General features: G+C 36.5%; 1 protein-coding gene across 2 annotated transcripts in view; it reads left to right on the forward strand.

The window, feature by feature from the left end:
• The window catches only part of RAB3GAP2 (RAB3 GTPase activating non-catalytic protein subunit 2), a 120,918-nt gene that overhangs the window by 47,893 nt on the left and 55,601 nt on the right, over window positions 1-17,424 (forward strand). For both annotated transcript variants that reach the window (XM_054449963.2, XM_063671959.1), the window contains exons 3-8: window positions 7,317-7,440; window positions 8,297-8,378; window positions 10,271-10,318; window positions 10,397-10,472; window positions 10,785-10,886; window positions 15,262-15,361. In XM_054449963.2, coding sequence (XP_054305938.1) covers window positions 7,317-7,440; window positions 8,297-8,378; window positions 10,271-10,318; window positions 10,397-10,472; window positions 10,785-10,886; window positions 15,262-15,361 — 532 coding nt within the window. The remainder of the gene's footprint in view (window positions 1-7,316; window positions 7,441-8,296; window positions 8,379-10,270; window positions 10,319-10,396; window positions 10,473-10,784; window positions 10,887-15,261; window positions 15,362-17,424) is intronic.

A 17,424-nucleotide genomic window follows, 5' to 3' on the forward strand; every position in this document is an offset into this window, starting at 1 on the left:
AATGCAGAATAAATATTTCATCTCCTTTCTTTTTGCTTTAATACCACACCCACCTCACTTCAATATGGAAATATCTTCATTAAATATGATTTCCAAAAGAACAAGCTCCCTGGAGAATATAGCCATGAGGACAGTGCATAAAAAGAAAAACTCAAAATAAAACTCTGTATGATAATTTTCTATTCTAAGGAAACAAAAGTTTCCAGTATATGAAGAAATACACCCAGTCTCAGATGCACTAATAGGTCTGTGAGAAGAGGTTGTGGTATAATAACTGAAAACTGCCAGCTGTTTTCAAGATACTCAAGTGGTAATGGTGCACCTAGCCCAGCAGCAGCCCTCAGAAGAAGCCAGGGTGCTCTCTCCATGTAGGCCAGCGTGTTAGTCCATTTTCATGCTGCTGATAAAGACATACCTGAGACTGGGCAATTTACAAAAGAAAGAGGTTTATTGGACTTATACTTCCACGTGGCTGGGGAGGCCTCACAATCATGATGGAAGGTGAAAGGCATGTCTCACATGGTGGCAGACAAGAGAGCTTGTGCAGGGAAACTCCCCTTTTAAAAACCATCGGAACTTGTGAGACTCATTCACTATCAGAAAAGGGCAGGAAAGACCCACCTCCATAATTCATTTACCTCCCACTGGCTTCTTCCCACAGCACGTGGGAATTGTGGGAGTTACAATTCAAAATGAAATTTGGTTGGGGACACAGTCAAACCATATCAGCCAGGTACAAAAATCCATCTTCAGCTTTTGCCTCCTCCTAAAGCTGTCCCATGGTTGGGCTGCACTGTGTTATCCACAAACGGGACAGAGGGCTTTTCAGCAGCAAGCTGGATCCTACTCGTGATGACGCACATGGACTGAGCCACTGGAATACCAGGTGGCACCAAGGACTTCTACTTATCAGGGTCAGCAGTCTGAGAGCCTGGACTTTTTCATAATTGCTGGAACCGGCTGGGCTATTTTGCGCGGATCTTTGGGGACTCCACTCACCTGTGTTCCAGGAGCGAACCTCTCTGAACACCCACTTCACAGTGGCAGGGAGGGGACGGGCTGGCTCTCAGAGCCATGGAGCTTAGTGCAGCCACCACGACGACGATGATGGGGGAGACTGCATGCAAATTCAGTGTCAACTTTAGTAACAGAGTGGGGGAGGCAAGTTTTGGTGGAAAACCCAAGGTCCCTGGTGGAGCACCTTTAAGCAATGAGGTGCTTTTTTTGTTTCACATTTCAGGCATGGCTTGGGAAATTACCTTGTCAAATGATATTATTTTTGGATCACTAGCTTCAAGGGGGCAGTGTTAGAGACTGTGGGACCCATTATTGTTGGGGAAGTTTTCCAAAACCCTAATTAGTAGGCAAATGCCCTTATGACACAAAGCAAAATGATGAGCTTGCATCTTGTCAGCCACTGAATGTGTGCTGATGCTCTATTAGGCTTCCCAGAGCATTGTTGTTTACAGCCCTATTTCTTGCCTGAGCTTTCTGGAACTGGCACTGGAAATCATTTTGTTGTAAAACCTAATACTAGCTCATTGTGATCCAGCCTAGAGAGGGCATTTCCTAATCTCCACTATACCGATATTTTCATCAAGTTATTTGTGCTTAGACTTGAGACTTCCCTGAAAAATCTGGCACTGGAGTCACTTCAGATGGACTCACACTCTTTATTCTTGGTTTGTATTTCTGCAGCCCTTCTGGAGCAATACTGTGGCGGTGTTGTACAGGATACATTAAAGCAGAGAGAGAGAGATGTGAGAACATCGAGGGTCTAGTCATTCTCATGGATTCTGACCCACAGGCCATTTACTCATTCTTCCACAGACCCCTGATTTTAGAAGTGAAGGACCAGAGTTCCTCTGTAAATTGTCCAGGGACTGTGTGAATAGTATTGGTATGGTTAGTAAAAATCCACTTGTTCTTTCTAGAGCTTGATTTCTTTTCTGGAAAATGAGGAATTTCACTCAAATGATCCCTGTAGTTCCTTCTGTTTCTGTTTAAGATTGAATCATCCTGTCAGTTGGCTTCAAGAGGATTATGACATGTGTAAGAAGGAGATTGTTGATCTGTACAGACAAGCAGTTCTAGGACCTTTGATTACATTGTCTTGCACTTAGTACTACAGTTTCTTAATTTGTAGATTTATTAAAAGAAATTTGATTTACCTGAGGATTTCTCCCATCCACACCTCCAGCGGTTTTCTGTTTTGAATTTGCTTCATAGTATGGTAAAATTTACTCTGGCTGCGGGCAAAATATTATAGCTAAGCTTGTGGGGAAACAATACATTTTTACCTCTTTATAATTTTAAGGGTATTATTTGGTTTGGGTTGTTGTCATTAGAGGCTTTTTGTCCTAGTATTGAATCTGATATGTTGAATACTGTGCCTTAGTCACAAAGAAGTTACTTTAGAATTTCATGTGACCAGGAGCTTGCAGTTGCAATAGGTATACAGCTGCTCCCCCGTGTGGTTGTGGATCCAGAGTTTGTGGAGCTTGTATTAAGAGCACAACACCATTGCATTTTGTGACGAGTTAGTGTCGTTCTTTTTTTTTTTTTCTTATTATACTTTAAGTTCTAGGGTACATGTGCACAACGTGCAGGTTTGTTACATATGTATACATGTGCCATGTCGGTGTGCTGCACCCATTAACTCGTCATTTACATTAGGTATATCTCCTAATGCTATCCCTCCCCCCTCCCCCCACCCCACGACAGGCCCTGGTGTGTGATGTTCCCCACCCTGTGTCCAAGTGTTCTCATTGTTCAATTCCCACCTATGAGTGAGAACATGCGGTGTTTGGTTTTCTCTCCTTGCGATAGTTTGCTCAGAATGATGTGACAAGTTAGCATCATTCTTGAGAAGCACAACTAAAAGTTTAGACCTAGAATTTTATGGCACATCAAACTCTAATGATATAATAATATCATATTTTCTAACCTATTTTTATAATATATAATGCTCAGTTGTACATATCCAACTTTACCATGGCAAACTAGGAGGATATATTTTTAGTACCACAGTAACAGAGTAAGTTGGAGAAGTAGAAAGGACATAGAAAATAAACTGCAGTAAAGAATGATGGAAGATTTTGGCTTTTTGCTTCTTTATTCCCCCATCTTCAGTGGATGAAACCGGAGTGCTAATCCACATCAAGTTTTATTCTCAAGTTTCATGTAAATAAAAATGTACATGTATAAGATGGCTAAGCAGGTTAGGGATATCATAATTGATTATGGAATCATTTTTCTGAATTTGCTTCCAAGCAAGTGACATCTATTTCCAATGCTTTTGTCATGGTTAGTCCTTTTGGGACAAAATTCATGTTTGCTTCTGGGATCACTTATATAGTCCATTTGTTGGGGTAGCAGTAGACAGCTTGATCATAATCTGACACCGAATTTTAGGCCCAACTAAGAAGACTATGATACAGTGGTATTCTGTTCTCATATCTCTTTAACTTGTACTTACCATGGATATGTCAGCCAGAATCTTGAACTATTAAATCTTAGTATTACTTAAGAAAAAACATTACTAAGGACTGAATATACTAGCTTTAGGTTGATTGCTCATTGTCATGCAGTTTCAGGTGTAAGAATAGATAATATATTATTCTAGAGATAGGGAATGCTGTTATTTACTCATATATTCTATTAGTGGACTGTGCTACATGTGGAGTTGAAAAATAATATAAGCCATAGGCCTTGCCAACCAGAGGGTGTCTCATCTAGTGTGTGAGAAATGCGGTCACAGAATAAACAGGTAGCAGGGAGTAGTAAGACTTTTAATTGCAGTAAGTTTGAAAGAAGGTTAGGAGTCAGGGTAGGATGGGTTTGCCAGAGGAACTAGATCTTCTGATGGAAAGACAGAAAGGAGAGGGAAATTATTTTTAAAGTAGTTCTTGAAGAAATACCTCAAGAATACTCTGGCTCACATATTCAAATATAGTGGTCATCTTGTAGTTCTAAATCGACTCAAAGAACTACAGAAAGATTAGGCTGGAATAAAGTGACAATACAGTAGTTCTTTTGGAGAAAAGGGTTTTCATCGAATATGAGACTAGAGTCAAATATCATGTAAAGACAAGCTTCCAATGAACTAGTACAGCTACCCACAGAGATGAGCAGGGTGATAGAATGGAAAGACCACCTGAATTAAGAATCAGGAAGCCTAGATTTTAGTTTGGGCTCTGACACTAATTCCATGGCTGGAGCACATCCCTCAACCTCCCCGAGACTCCATTTTCTTTATTATAAAATTAGATTTTGGACCAGTTGGCCTCTAAATGTCTTCCATCTTTGACTCTTTGTCTTTTCTGTGCATATAAACATCAGATCTAATCCTTGTTAGTGGCATTATTTTGAAAACATGGAACAGAAACATATGAACAATATTCTTTATTGATAAAAAAGAAAAGCAACTTTTATAATATTTTTAGGATTTACTGATTAAACATAGTTTTGGAAGTGTGATAAGAGGAAGGAATCTATTTGTATAGATGCACAATTATTAAAACAAATTTTTTTGCGAACATGCCCAAATAAGGGCTGTATTCCTTTCCTGAAGCATTATATTGATTCTTTTTTATTGCATTGAGATGGAGATTTTAGGATAAGAGTCAGAGACCAATCAAAGAGTTTTGGACCCTCCTAATTTCTTGTCAAACATAATGCCTAAATAATATTCCTATATAAGCTGTCCTCTTCTAAGCTCCTACCTGAAAGTGGATCTCTAATCACTTAGAAGGTCCTGTACCTCACAGTTGATATAATTGGAGTCTCATATATATTATTGGAGGCAACCATAGGGTAATGTTGTCCTCAGCTTACAGGCAAGCCATCATGAGGAGTGATGTGTTGGGTAAACAAAGACTATCCTACAGCAGAAGTTGTGGAACCAGGGAAAAATTTAATTACAACTAAGTTTTACCTTCATAACTTTTATCGTTGGGGGATAATTGTCTAATTTATCTGTAGAAAAATAAACATTAAAAACAACAAGCTAAATACAGAATTCCTTAAGAAAAGTAGAGCTTTAATAAAATGAGATTTTGCCAATGCTATGTTCTCCCTGTCTTGCGGGAGATGGTGCAGCCTCCTTAGCTTATTTTGCTTGAGAAAAAAGTTCCAAATCTGTTTGTTTCCTAATATTCCCATTGCAAAAGAAAAATAATTGCATGACTATCCCAGAGGTTTCAGGCTCATTTTGGGGTATTTCTAAAGATTCCCTATAACCCATATTTTATTTGTGTTTTAAACATTTCTTTGATGGTATCCCAGCAAGAAATAATTTATTATTCCTAGAAATATAATACTACTATAACATTTCTGACTAGGATGATTTTCTGTTTCTAAAATCTTTTAAATTTTATAATGCTTATAATGCATGCTTATTACAAGTTTTTAAAAGGCATGAAATTATAATTTTTTTTATAAAAGGAAATTAACCTGCATAGCCTTCCCCTCCCTTTCCCTCCCCTTTTGAATAATTGAATCTAAAAGACATTAAGTAGGGCTGAGTTAGGTAGGAGTCTACATGACATCAAACCTAGAAGCTGTAAGAGAATAGATAGATAATTTAACTACATGACAATAAAAAATTTCTACATGGAAAAAAATAAGCCATCACAAATAGGAAAAACTATTTGCATCTCTTATGTTTAAAGGGCCAATTTTTTTTTTTGTATGTAAATAGCGTATACAAAGCAATTAGAAAAAGAACATCAACCCAACAGGAAATCTACAAAGGAAGGAACAAACTGTTCATAGAAAATTATGCAGTTTGTTCTTTTCCTTTACATAAAAATGAGAAATTTTCTTAAGTATATGAGAAAATGCCTAAATTCTCATTAATAAGAAAAATATAGTTTAAAAGTATATTGGGATACTACCTTTTACCTGTTAAACTGACAGAGACCCACCATTAAAATATTTTTTGAAATGCCTGTGAAAAAGCAAGCACTTCCAAACATTGCTGATGGAATTACAAATTAGTACAACATGTGTGGGGCAGAGTTTGGGAATATTCAGCAAATTTACTAATACACATTCCCTTTGACCCAGCAATTTTACTTCTGGGAATTTAGCTTACTGATACACTTCCACACAAACTGACAAATTTATAAACATATTTATTGCAGCATAGTTGGTAACAGCAAATGATGGTAAGCAATACAAATGTCCACGCATATAGGGAACTGGTTAAATAAATTATAGTACATCCATAAAATGGAATACTATGCAGACATTAAAACGAATAAAGAAACTTCGTGTGGAAGTGGAATGAAGTCTAAGGAATATGTTAAGAGAAAAAAGCAAAGTATAGAAGTATGTATATATTATGCTACTATTCTTGTAAGAAAAAGAGAGGAAAAGGGTAGTAAATGTGCATAAAGTATGTCTGGAAATACATGTAAGAACTGATTGCATTGTCTCTAGAGTTAACAACTAGATGGCTAGAGTACAGGAGTATAAGAGATTTTTCAAAGAACACGATTTTATAGCTGTTGAATTTTTAACCATGGGGATTTACCTATACAATACATAAACGTCTAATGAAAAAGAGAAAACACCTGTAGGCCAAATAAAAAGAAAGACGCATAATATTATATCAGATGCTTTTATAGATCCTATAACTATAATAAACATCAGATTTTTTTTCTTTGCTGTCTAGCCGTCTCTTTGTAAATAGGATTATTCACTAAATTTCCTAATGCTGAATTATTCCTGGAGTGATTCCTATGTGACTTTTTTTTTTTTTTTCCTGAGACAGAGTCTTGCTCTGTTGCCCAAGCTGGAGTGTAGTGGTGCAATCTCAACTCACTGTAACCTCCACCTCCTGGGTTCAAGTGATTCTCCTGCCTCAGCCTCCCGAGTAGCTGGGATTACAGGCACACGCCACCACACCTGGCTAATTTTGTATTTTTAGTGGAGATGGGATTTCACCATGTTGGCCAGGCTGGCCTCAAACTCCTGACCTCCTGGCCTCGGCTCTCCAAAGTACTGGGATTACAGGTGTGAGCCACCATGCCTGGCCACTATGTGACATTCTTTTAATGCCTTGCTAGTTTATATTTGTTTATATTTAAATTTTTTGCATTAATATTCAAAACTGAAGATTTGTATATAGTGGGTATTTTGTTTGTCAGTCATCTTTGGCATGTTTTGATAAGGAATATTATGAAACTGTATGAGAATTGGAAATATTTCCTTTTCTATTTTTTCTTCCCCCTCACCCCTTGAGGCAGGCAGGCTGAGTTTGAGTACTCTCGGTATTTTTGCATGTGCAGTAATTGTAGTTTTACCCACAGGAAGAAGAAGGAAATACTTGCAAAACACAAAAAACTTCCTGGCTCCAAGATTGTGTTTTATCCTTATCTCCAACTAATGATCTTATGGTGATAGCTCGAGAGCAAAAAGCTGTATTTCTAGTGCGTGAGTATCGTATTATTTTCAGTGACCTTTATTTTGATGCATTGGATAGAAGAGAAAATGGATTATGTGAAAAGAATATAATGCTTTTTATTTATTTCTCTCTCTCTCTCCCTCCCCCCCCCCCTCCATTTCCCTGTTTCTCCCCCTTCCATTCTGTTTGTTTTCTCCCTTTTTTCTTTCTTGGCTGTAGCTACCTTAGCGCTCTCTATGTGGTACCTCAGGGGCAGTACTGTGCCTTGCTTAGTTCTTGCAAGGGACAGTCAGAGCTAAAAAGTTCATTGACCTTTTCTTATTAACAATGTGAATGAGGTGATTTTCAACTCTAATTTGAAAACTCATAATATTATAGATTTCTGTTTGGGGCATAATATTTTAACTCATAATTTTTTGTTGAAGATTAAAATTGAGGTTTTTTTCATATCTTATAGATCTCCAAACCTTACTGATCAAAGTGAGAGTATGTGTAAAATGTGTATAGAATGGTCTTACAAAGCAAATTTACCCTCAAGTAGCAAAGATCTAGTAGAAAAATTTTCTCCATCATCTGAAGATAAAAGTAGTCTTAAACTAGGCAGGGTGGGCATAGGAATTAATAACTTTATTCTACAAGAACTGTGACAACATTATATAGGTTGAATTGGGGGAAGGAGAGGCTGAAGGCCAGGAGACTAGGTGTAGTATAAGAATCTTATAAACATTTTTATCTTATATTTACCTATAAAAAAGACCCAAGTCAGTTAATACACAACTGTTAAATTTTGTAATCATATTCTAAGGGGAAAGAGCAAAATTTATAAATTACTCTTTTAGTATATTATAGCTAAAATTAGTTTATATGATATCTTAATTCTTTCAGCAAAATGGAAATATAGTGATAAAGGAAAGGAAGAAATGCAATTTGCTGTTGGCTGGAGTGGTTCTTTAAATGTCGAAGAAGGGTAGGTGCCAGTTAATTTTTGTTTCTCTGTGTGTTACATGTATGTATGAAATTATTTGACTTGTAGGTGAATCTATTAAAAAGTTTCATTATTTGGTTGGGTGCAGTGGTTCACATCTGTAATCCTAGCACTTTGGGAGGCCAAGGCAGGAAGATCATTTGAGCCCAGGAGTTCGAGACCACCCTGGGCAACATAGTAAGACTCTGTCTCTACAAAAAATTTAAAAATTAGCTGGACATGGTACGCACACTTGTAGTCCCAGCTACTTGAGAGGCTGAGGTAGGAGGATTGCTTGAACCCAGGAGTTTGAGGCTGCAGTGAGCTATGATCATGCCCTGCATTCCAGCCAGTGCAACAGAGTGACACCCTGTCTCTTAAAAAAAATTATAATTTTTTAAAATAAGAAAGAAATTTCATTATTTGATATGTTTAGTAAATGTATATGCATCCTAACTTTATAGACTATAGAGAATGATTCGGTCAGCAAATTTTATGTATCGTTTAATTATGATTTTAAAAAATTCTGTTGGAAGATTTAAGGAAGAATTCAAAAAGAAATCTCATAAAGTCCTTTTTACATTTTGTCTTTTCCCTCTGTTCTCCATTACTAATTTTATTCATCTGAAAAGTCAAGGGCAATCATTGTCTTCTCTGCTTTGCTGATATTGGGCTTATACTTGAAGGGTACAGTACTACATTAATTCTTAAAACTCATAAACACTTCAGAAATGCAATTTGGTACATTAGTTTCCTGCTGACCCAGTAAAGCTTTTATAACCATGATATCCAGTATGGTGACATGATGGAGCTGCTAGCCTAGAATCTTGAGCCCAAAACTGGTTTTCAGTTAAATTTTTATGACTCAAAACTGTCTGATCAGAATGAGTAAGAAAATCCTTCATACTTTGAATTCAGATAAAAGACAGCCAAGTGGAAGTGCCTAGAACATGCCTGGAACATTGTAGATATTTGAAATATTCTCTATCATCAGAATAAATGGTAATATTTCTCCTTACACCATTTAGTCTAAGTGTTTTAAAGACATTTGATCTCTGTCAGAAATGCAAAGCAAACATAATACTTTAAAAACAGCGAAGAAACACAAGGATGAATTTTTGTTCATGGATTACCCAGTATGATGTATGGCGTAGAAGTGTTTATAGTTTCTTGGATAAGCTGGTGATGATCCTCAGGTTCGACAGATTTAACAAAAGTCAGTGGGTAGGAGTTGTTTTGATTTTGAGACTTAGTTTCTGAGCTCCTGACAAATATTTCAAGTCTACATGTCAGAAAAAAAAATCTTTTTTATTTAACATCACACCTAACGTGTGCTTAGAAATAGATGATCAGAGCAGTTTCTGCAAAATAGAAAAGAAAACCCAGCAAGTTGAAATATGTAAGTTCCTAAAATAGTGTACCCTGCAGAAACACAGTTTGCATGTAACGTGACTGGCAGTTCCTCAACCATTTGCCCAGCTCCTCATCTCAAACAAGAGGCAGGCTGAAGTTCTTAGCTGAAGCAGAGGAGAGGGGAGGGAGGGAGATAGTAGAAAATGGCTGCGTGGGGATCATTTGAGCTTTGCTCAGTTCTGTATACAGTCAGTTGTGTAAGTAAAGTTTTGCTTTCTGTACTTTCATGTTTTTCATGACAATACAGAGTGAAAAATTATGTTTTTTATTAACCTCAAATGCATGTGGCGTTACATTTTGTGTGAATGAATTTTATGGACCTTACCGGTGGTGGAGTTTTACTGTATTTTTCCTTATGCATCAGATAAAACTGGTTCACAGAAGTTGTCTTCCAGTTATTATCCTTTAACATCCAATGATAGAGAAATAAAAGTAATTGGTAAGTTCAGTGGGTAAGCATATGATTTTGTTTTTGTTTTTAGGGAATGTGTAACCAGTGCTCTATGTATCCCACTAGCAAGCCAAAAGAGGTAAGAATAAATAAGAGTTATCTGTTTTCTTTGCTTTGATTTATGAGTTGTTAAGATAATACATTTTGTTTGTAACAGGAGTTCCACTGGGCGTCCTGACTGGACCTGCATTGTGGTGGGTTTTACTTCAGGTTATGTACGCTTCTACACTGAGGTGAGTTGAGTTTTCAACAGCTAGAAAACACTAGTTGACTGCAATATCTGGTTATGCATCCCCTTTATACTCGTTTGTGACTTTATTACCTGCTGCCTGAAAATGTGTAGTTGATGCTTTATGGGGGTAGAGGCTGGGATAGGCCATGGCAAGTTCTGGTAGAAGCTACAGAGAAGAGGAGCTGTATTCTGAAAAGAGTGTACCTGGTGTCTCTGGAAAACTGTTGGGGAAATGGTACTCTTTGCCTGGCCATACCTGCTAAGGTATATTGGAAAGAAAACAAGCAGGGCCCTTCTCTGTGCTTCCTCCTAGAATGGTGTGCTCTTGCTTGCACAGCTTTTGAATGAGGACCCAGTACTTCAACTTAAATGCAGAACCTATGAAATACCACGACATCCCGGCGTGACTGAGCAGGTAGTGTAAAAAATTGTGTTCCAACAGTAACAGTGGCATTATTTTGAAGCAGTTTCTCTCCTCTTTTTTAGGTAGAAACTTAAAAGATATCTTTGTCTTGTGGCACAGTTAGTTAGCTCTGCTATCATAGTCTAGAAATATAATCTATTTGTAGCTGAGTAAAGAATACCAGTCTTGCTTTTACTTATTTAATGAAATATTATATGTTTCATTCTACAACAAAGTAAAACCCTTTAGTTAGAAGCCAAGAAAATTTCTTATTTTTAGAATTTAATAGTGACTTAAGGCAAAAAATATGATATTTTATAACCTTATATCTTTTTTTATTTGGATTTAGGTGCCAAAATTACCCAAAGTAAAAGAAAAAAAATTTGGCCTTCTTGTTACTAGTGATACTACCTTGTACTTAACTGTTTCTCGGAAAAGGGGTTACTAAGCTTTTGTTCATAGTGGAAAATACATATATTCATTGAAGATTTCAACTGAGAAAATAATACTGTTTAGTATCTAAGGCTCTAACTTCTTAAGTGCCTTGTAACATTTTGGTTGTCTTAGTCAAAAAATAATTGTAGGGCCATTTAAACCAATATGCTTTTATTTGTTTTGCAGAGTGCATAGTCAAAACTATGTAATATGCCTTCCCTTTGTTGTACTACTTGGCCTCCAAAAGATTTCAAGTGAACAGATGTATATACTGTATGCATTTGTTAATTTAATTTGCATGGGAGATGGACTGGAGCTGTAAAAGAATCTTAACTATCTAGTAAGAGAGACTAGGATTAAAATCTAATATATCTATGGATGAATTAATCAGTAATATAAAGCAATACCTAATTTATTGCTAATTTATTTGGACAGAATACATTCTGTACAAGCTTAGAGAAAGAGGAGTTCAATTTGGACCAGGAAAATAAGAAAATTTCATTGATGAGGCGAGATTTGCATTAAGCCTTGAATAATGGGTATAGAATTTAATTAGGTAATAGAAAAGAGGGGAAAATGTTTCAGGTAATCAGGAGAAAATTTGAGAGAAGATTTGAATGTAGAACTATATATGCAACAACAAAGAAACTTATATTATAAAGTAATGAGAAACTGTCAAATAAGCAGAGTGGCCAAATTTTGCATAAATTCAAAAGCCAAGTGAAAAAATAGAATTGATTCAGGAAATGAGAGAAACTCCTAAAGATTTATGAGAAGGAAGTGATATAATCAAAGGAATATTGAAGATTTCTTTCTTCAGGATAAACTGGAATTAGGGAGGCTAGTTATCTGGTTTTTTAAGTTATCTGTAACAGATGTGGAGTGCTGGGAGCCAGGACTGAAATGGCGTATGGGAAGAGAGAAAGGACCAGTACAAAAATTATTTTGGAGCCGGGCACGGTGGCTCACACCTGTAATCCCAGCACTTTGGGAGCCCGAGGTGGGCGGATTGCCTGAGCTCAGGAGTTTGAGACCAGCCTGGGTAACACGGTGAAACCCTGTCTCTGCTAAAATACAAAAAATTAGCCCGGCATGGCGGCATGCACCTGTAGTCCCAGCAACTTGGAAGGCCGAGGCAGGAGAACTGCTTGAACCTGGGAGGCGGAGGTTGCAGTGAGCTAAGATCTTGCCACTACACTCCAGCCTGGGTGACAGAGCGAGACTCCGTCTCAAAAAAAAAAAAAAAAAATTGTTTTGAAGAAGAAATTAATAGGACCTGGTTATTGTGTAGAGATGTACAATTTTTAAAAAATGAGCTAAAGATGTCTCTAAGATACTTATCCTGAGGAATGCCATTGTCAAAGTTGGAATAGGGGACTACATTGGCAGTAAATGTTATTAAATGAGGTTTTGCACATGTTGAGTTTGAGGCGATGGTAGGAAATAAAATCAAGTTACTGGTATCATGTAATGATACAAAACTGTTGTATAGGCACAGAGACTAGATTGGACACGATGGTTGAAGTCATAGATAATGAATGAATTCTTTCAAGTAAAGAGTGTAGGAAAATAAAACTGCAGGCTGAAGACTTAAGTCTTAGTAACTAATAATACTCATCGTAAGGAGATAGGAGAAATTGAACTATTAAAGGAAACAAGGAACAGCTGGAAATCAAAGAAGATAATCTGTGAACTGAAAAGAACTTTCCAGAGATGTTTTTCATTTTTCTAAAAATTGACTGGATGATGAAGCTTTTTAAAATACATTAAATTTGGTCATGTCTGTAATACTCTTTTTTAGAACTGGTGGAAAAATATAACTAACATTTAAATATTTCCTTGCTATTTGCTGTACAAACCAAGAAAATCATCTCAAAATTTTTATCAAGAAGGAAGTATTTGTTATTACTCTGTATGCTACGTTAAACAGCTCTGGATCTGACACTTCAATTTATATATCAAAAATATCTTCTATTTGCTTCTTTTTAATATACTCCCAGATTTGTCAGAGATCACAGAAGCGCATTTCCTCTAATTCAGTTCTAGGAGCAATGAGTGTAGTACGGGTGACAGCAGGTCATTCGTTGCAGGAGAGGATTCGAAAGAGAGGAAAAATCTCCTGGAATTTCAAAGAAATTTCTTTTGTATAATAGCTTCTGTAAAAAAGATCTTCTCTGTCATCGAGCACAATATTTACAGATTTGGGGCCAATGGTGTTTGTATTAGTGTTTTCTTCAGGAAGACTACCTGGTTTTGGAGAAACTAACTTGCTAGTGATTAGGTCTTTTCTGTTTTCTAGCTCCCCAAAGTCAGTGAGGAGGCTCTCTCCCTGCTGCTGTGCTCACTGGGCCATGCATGCTTAGTCTTGTGAACTTGTCATGTGAGAACACATGCCATGTCCCTTCCCCACTGGCTTATGCCCCTGTGGCCCAGAAGTCTTCTTTAAAAAGAGAAACAGCCTGACAGTCCAGTAGAAAAAGGAGCAAGGCAGATTTCAAGAGAAGAAATTGGCCCAAAAGCATATAAGAAAATTTTGAGCCTTAATAATAATCTAAGAACTATAAGAAAATACAATGAGATAACTTTTCATCTTTTGGATTGGCAAAGATAAAGATTAACAAACTTTTGATGACAATCTCGTGTATTATTGGTGGAAATATAAGTTGATAGGTACTTTTTGAGACAACTTAATATATATGAGAATGAAAATTGTGAATACTGTATGACCCAACAGACCCACTTGAAGGAATTTACACTAAAGTAATATCTTACTAACATGAAAAGATATAGACAGAAGAATGTTTATTGCAGGGATGTTTATAATGATGAAAATATATTAATTCTTAAATATTCTTTACTGCGTATTATTTGCCCAGTTCACTTCTAATCCCTGAGGATTCATTGGTGTAACAGGCATACAAGGTTCCTGCTTTCATGGGGCTTACAGTTTGGGGATGGTGGAGGGAAACCAACAGTAAGCAGCTAGAGATATCAAGGTGATTCCAATCTCTGATAGGTGCTGTAAAGGAAGTCATGTTGATAAGACAGTAATGTGCCAAGAGAATAGGTATGTTGTTTGAGATGGAGGTTCAGGAGCAGCCTCTCTGGGTAACTAACATTTGAACTGAAACCTGAATGACAGGAACAATTAGGCAGGTGAAGATCTGAGAGGAGAAGATCCAAGCACATGCAAAGGTCTGAGGGTAATGATGACCTCTCATATTTGCCAGATGTTGCAGCCATGGTTAATGAGTTCAGGTTTTATTCTAAATGCAGAAGAGAGTCATTGAAGAGTTTTAATCAGGAGATTGGTTTGATCTGCTATGTCTCACCAAGAGCACACTGGCTGTGGGGAGCATGGATTGTAGAGAGCAAGAGTGGAAGCAGGAGGCCAAACTGAATGTCTGTCAATATGAACTGGTTAAGTAAAATCGGGTACATATAATGAAAGACTGTGCAGCCACAACGAAAAATGATTTGTTCACTTACTGAAATGGAAAAATATCATTGACATACTATTGAGGTAGTAAAAAACATGTTAGGATACTATATGTGGTATAGCCTTATGCAAATGTGTATGAATATATTTGGAGATGTGTATTGAGATGTGTCTGGGATTTCAGGTGAGTTTTCTTCTGTTTTTACATACTGTTTGTATCTGTGCAATGAGTATATTTACTTATTATGAAATTGTAATTCTTTATTTACTCTCAGCATCTTTGAGATAATTATTCACCATACACAAAAGGTTATATTTGAAAAGAATTTTAGGTCTTTGGCAAAAAGGCACTCTGAAATTAATTTTTTATCTATTTTTACTGTTCTTCTGCCTGATATTGCTTTGGGTGTTGGGTGGTTATTTTACATTATTCGTGAAATTCAGTGTAATAAAAAATAGATAAGCTTATTTGATGTATCTATTCAAGAACTTTTTTTTTTATTTCTTAAATAGAATGAAGAGTTGAGTATCTTATATCCAGCTGCCATTGTGACTATTGATGGATTTAGCCTTTTTCAATCTCTTCGTGCTTGTCGAAATCAGGTAGCAAAAGGTAATATTTTGGCAAGCAATATTTAACCTCTGTTAACGTTTGTTTTATTTAATTTCACCTGCTTATGGAATTAAGTATGTCTTCTAAATAAAAAAGGCCTTCTGAACTAGATTTATGGGAAAAACCTGCCTTCTGTAGAGAAAGGGGAGCATGTTGAATAGATTGCTTAGTAAGGTAGAGACAAGAGCTAAAACATAAACACTCTTCACATGTTGCCTTTGGAGAGTGTGGTCAGCACAGGAACACTGGGCTTTCTTCACGAATTCAGCAGTATGTCTTGGCTAGCTAGATTTGCAACCAACATTGACAACCAACCCTAGTATTGACAACCAACATTGGGGTAAAGAATTTAGTTGCATGTGGCTGAGGTACCAGATTTTCACTAGATCAGCAGCTGATCAAGGCCAGCATCCTAAAATCTGGTGACTCTACATTGCTTCCATCCTCCCTGAGAATAAAGCTATGACTGTGTGCAAGGGAAATGCAAGATCCTACAGATATCACTGTAGGCAGGACCCAGCAGGGAGTCAACATGAGCTGCTTTTTGCTAACTCAGAACACTCAGAATGGAGAAAAGCTAGAGGCCTAAACTTAATATATATATGGGCAAAGACATTATTTTGTGACTTAGGGATGAAAACTGCCCAAATAATCAAGAATTCTTACTTTTACTACCTATAGTTTACATTCTGATGTTGTTACATCTTTTGGAAGAGATATTTCATCAAATTCAACATGCCATTGATTGTAAGATACACTATTATTTTATGTACCACTGAGAAGAAAAACTATTGCCAGTGAAAGACACACCATCAATTTTCAGATCTCAATTTCAGAGTTGTGAAAATATGGAAGAGTCTTAAAATCAGTGAAAATACAATAGCAAAGACTTGGAACCAACCCAAATGTCCAACGACGATAGACTGGATTAAGAAAATGTGGCACATATACACCATGGAATACTATGCAGCCATAAAAAAGGATGAGTTCATGTCCTTTGTAGGGACATGGGTGAAACTGGAAACCATCATTCTCAGCAAACTATCGCAAGGACAAAAAACCAAACACTGCATGTTCTCACTCATAGGTGGGAATTGAACAATGAGAACACATGGACACAGGAAGGGGAACATTACACTCCGGGGACTGTTGGGTGGGGTGAGGGGGGAGGGATAGCATTAGGAGATATACCTAATGCTAAATGATGAGTTAATGGGTGCAGCACACCAACATGGCACATGTATACATATGTAACAATCCTGCACATTGTGCACATGTACCCTAAAACTTAAAATACAATAAAAAAAAAAATCAGTGAAAATATTAGTAGCACTAACTTCCCCTTTTCTTCTGGGATTAAGTAGAGGAGCCTTAATGGCCCCAAAACAAAGTTTAACTTTGGTGAAAAATTAAATGGCTGATAATACCGATTATAAAATAATGGTCTATTTCTAGTTTATTAAATTAATGGACTTCTTACCTATGGAAAATTGCCTTTTGATATATAGATTAATGGTGAGTATTTTAAATGTTCTCAAGATAATGAAGCTTATGGTTGGCTAAATTTAAATAATTTAAAAGATTCTGAAAATAGGTATAAAAATTTAAACAAATTCTTACCTAGTAAAAAAGCATTTACTAGAAAAGAACCACATAGCCAAGACATCAGAATTTTTGCCAATCATATCAATCTGCTAAAAAAGAGAAAAATTTTTGATTGCAATATGAGATGCTGGATTTAGACTAGGTTTAGAAACAATTTCATGAAGCAGTAAACATATCCTAATTAGCCTGTGTTTTCAGGAAGCTGTCTCAACCATTTAGGAGTTAAACTTTGTTTTGGGGCCACTAAGTCTCCTCTACTCAATCCCAGAAGAAAAGGGGAAGTCAGCGCCACTACTCATATTTTCACTGATTATAAGACTTTTCTTTTCCATATTTTAACAACTCTAAAATTGGGATCTGAAATTATTTCTAAATCTAGTCTAAATGCAGCATCTTACATTGCAATAAATATTTTTTCTCTGTCTTTTTTAGCAGGTTGATATGATTGGTAAAATACT

The sequence above is a fragment of the Pongo pygmaeus genome, chromosome 1 (assembly GCF_028885625.2).
Source record: "Pongo pygmaeus isolate AG05252 chromosome 1, NHGRI_mPonPyg2-v2.0_pri, whole genome shotgun sequence".
In the NCBI taxonomy this organism is placed as follows: Eukaryota; Metazoa; Chordata; class Mammalia; order Primates; family Hominidae; genus Pongo; species Pongo pygmaeus.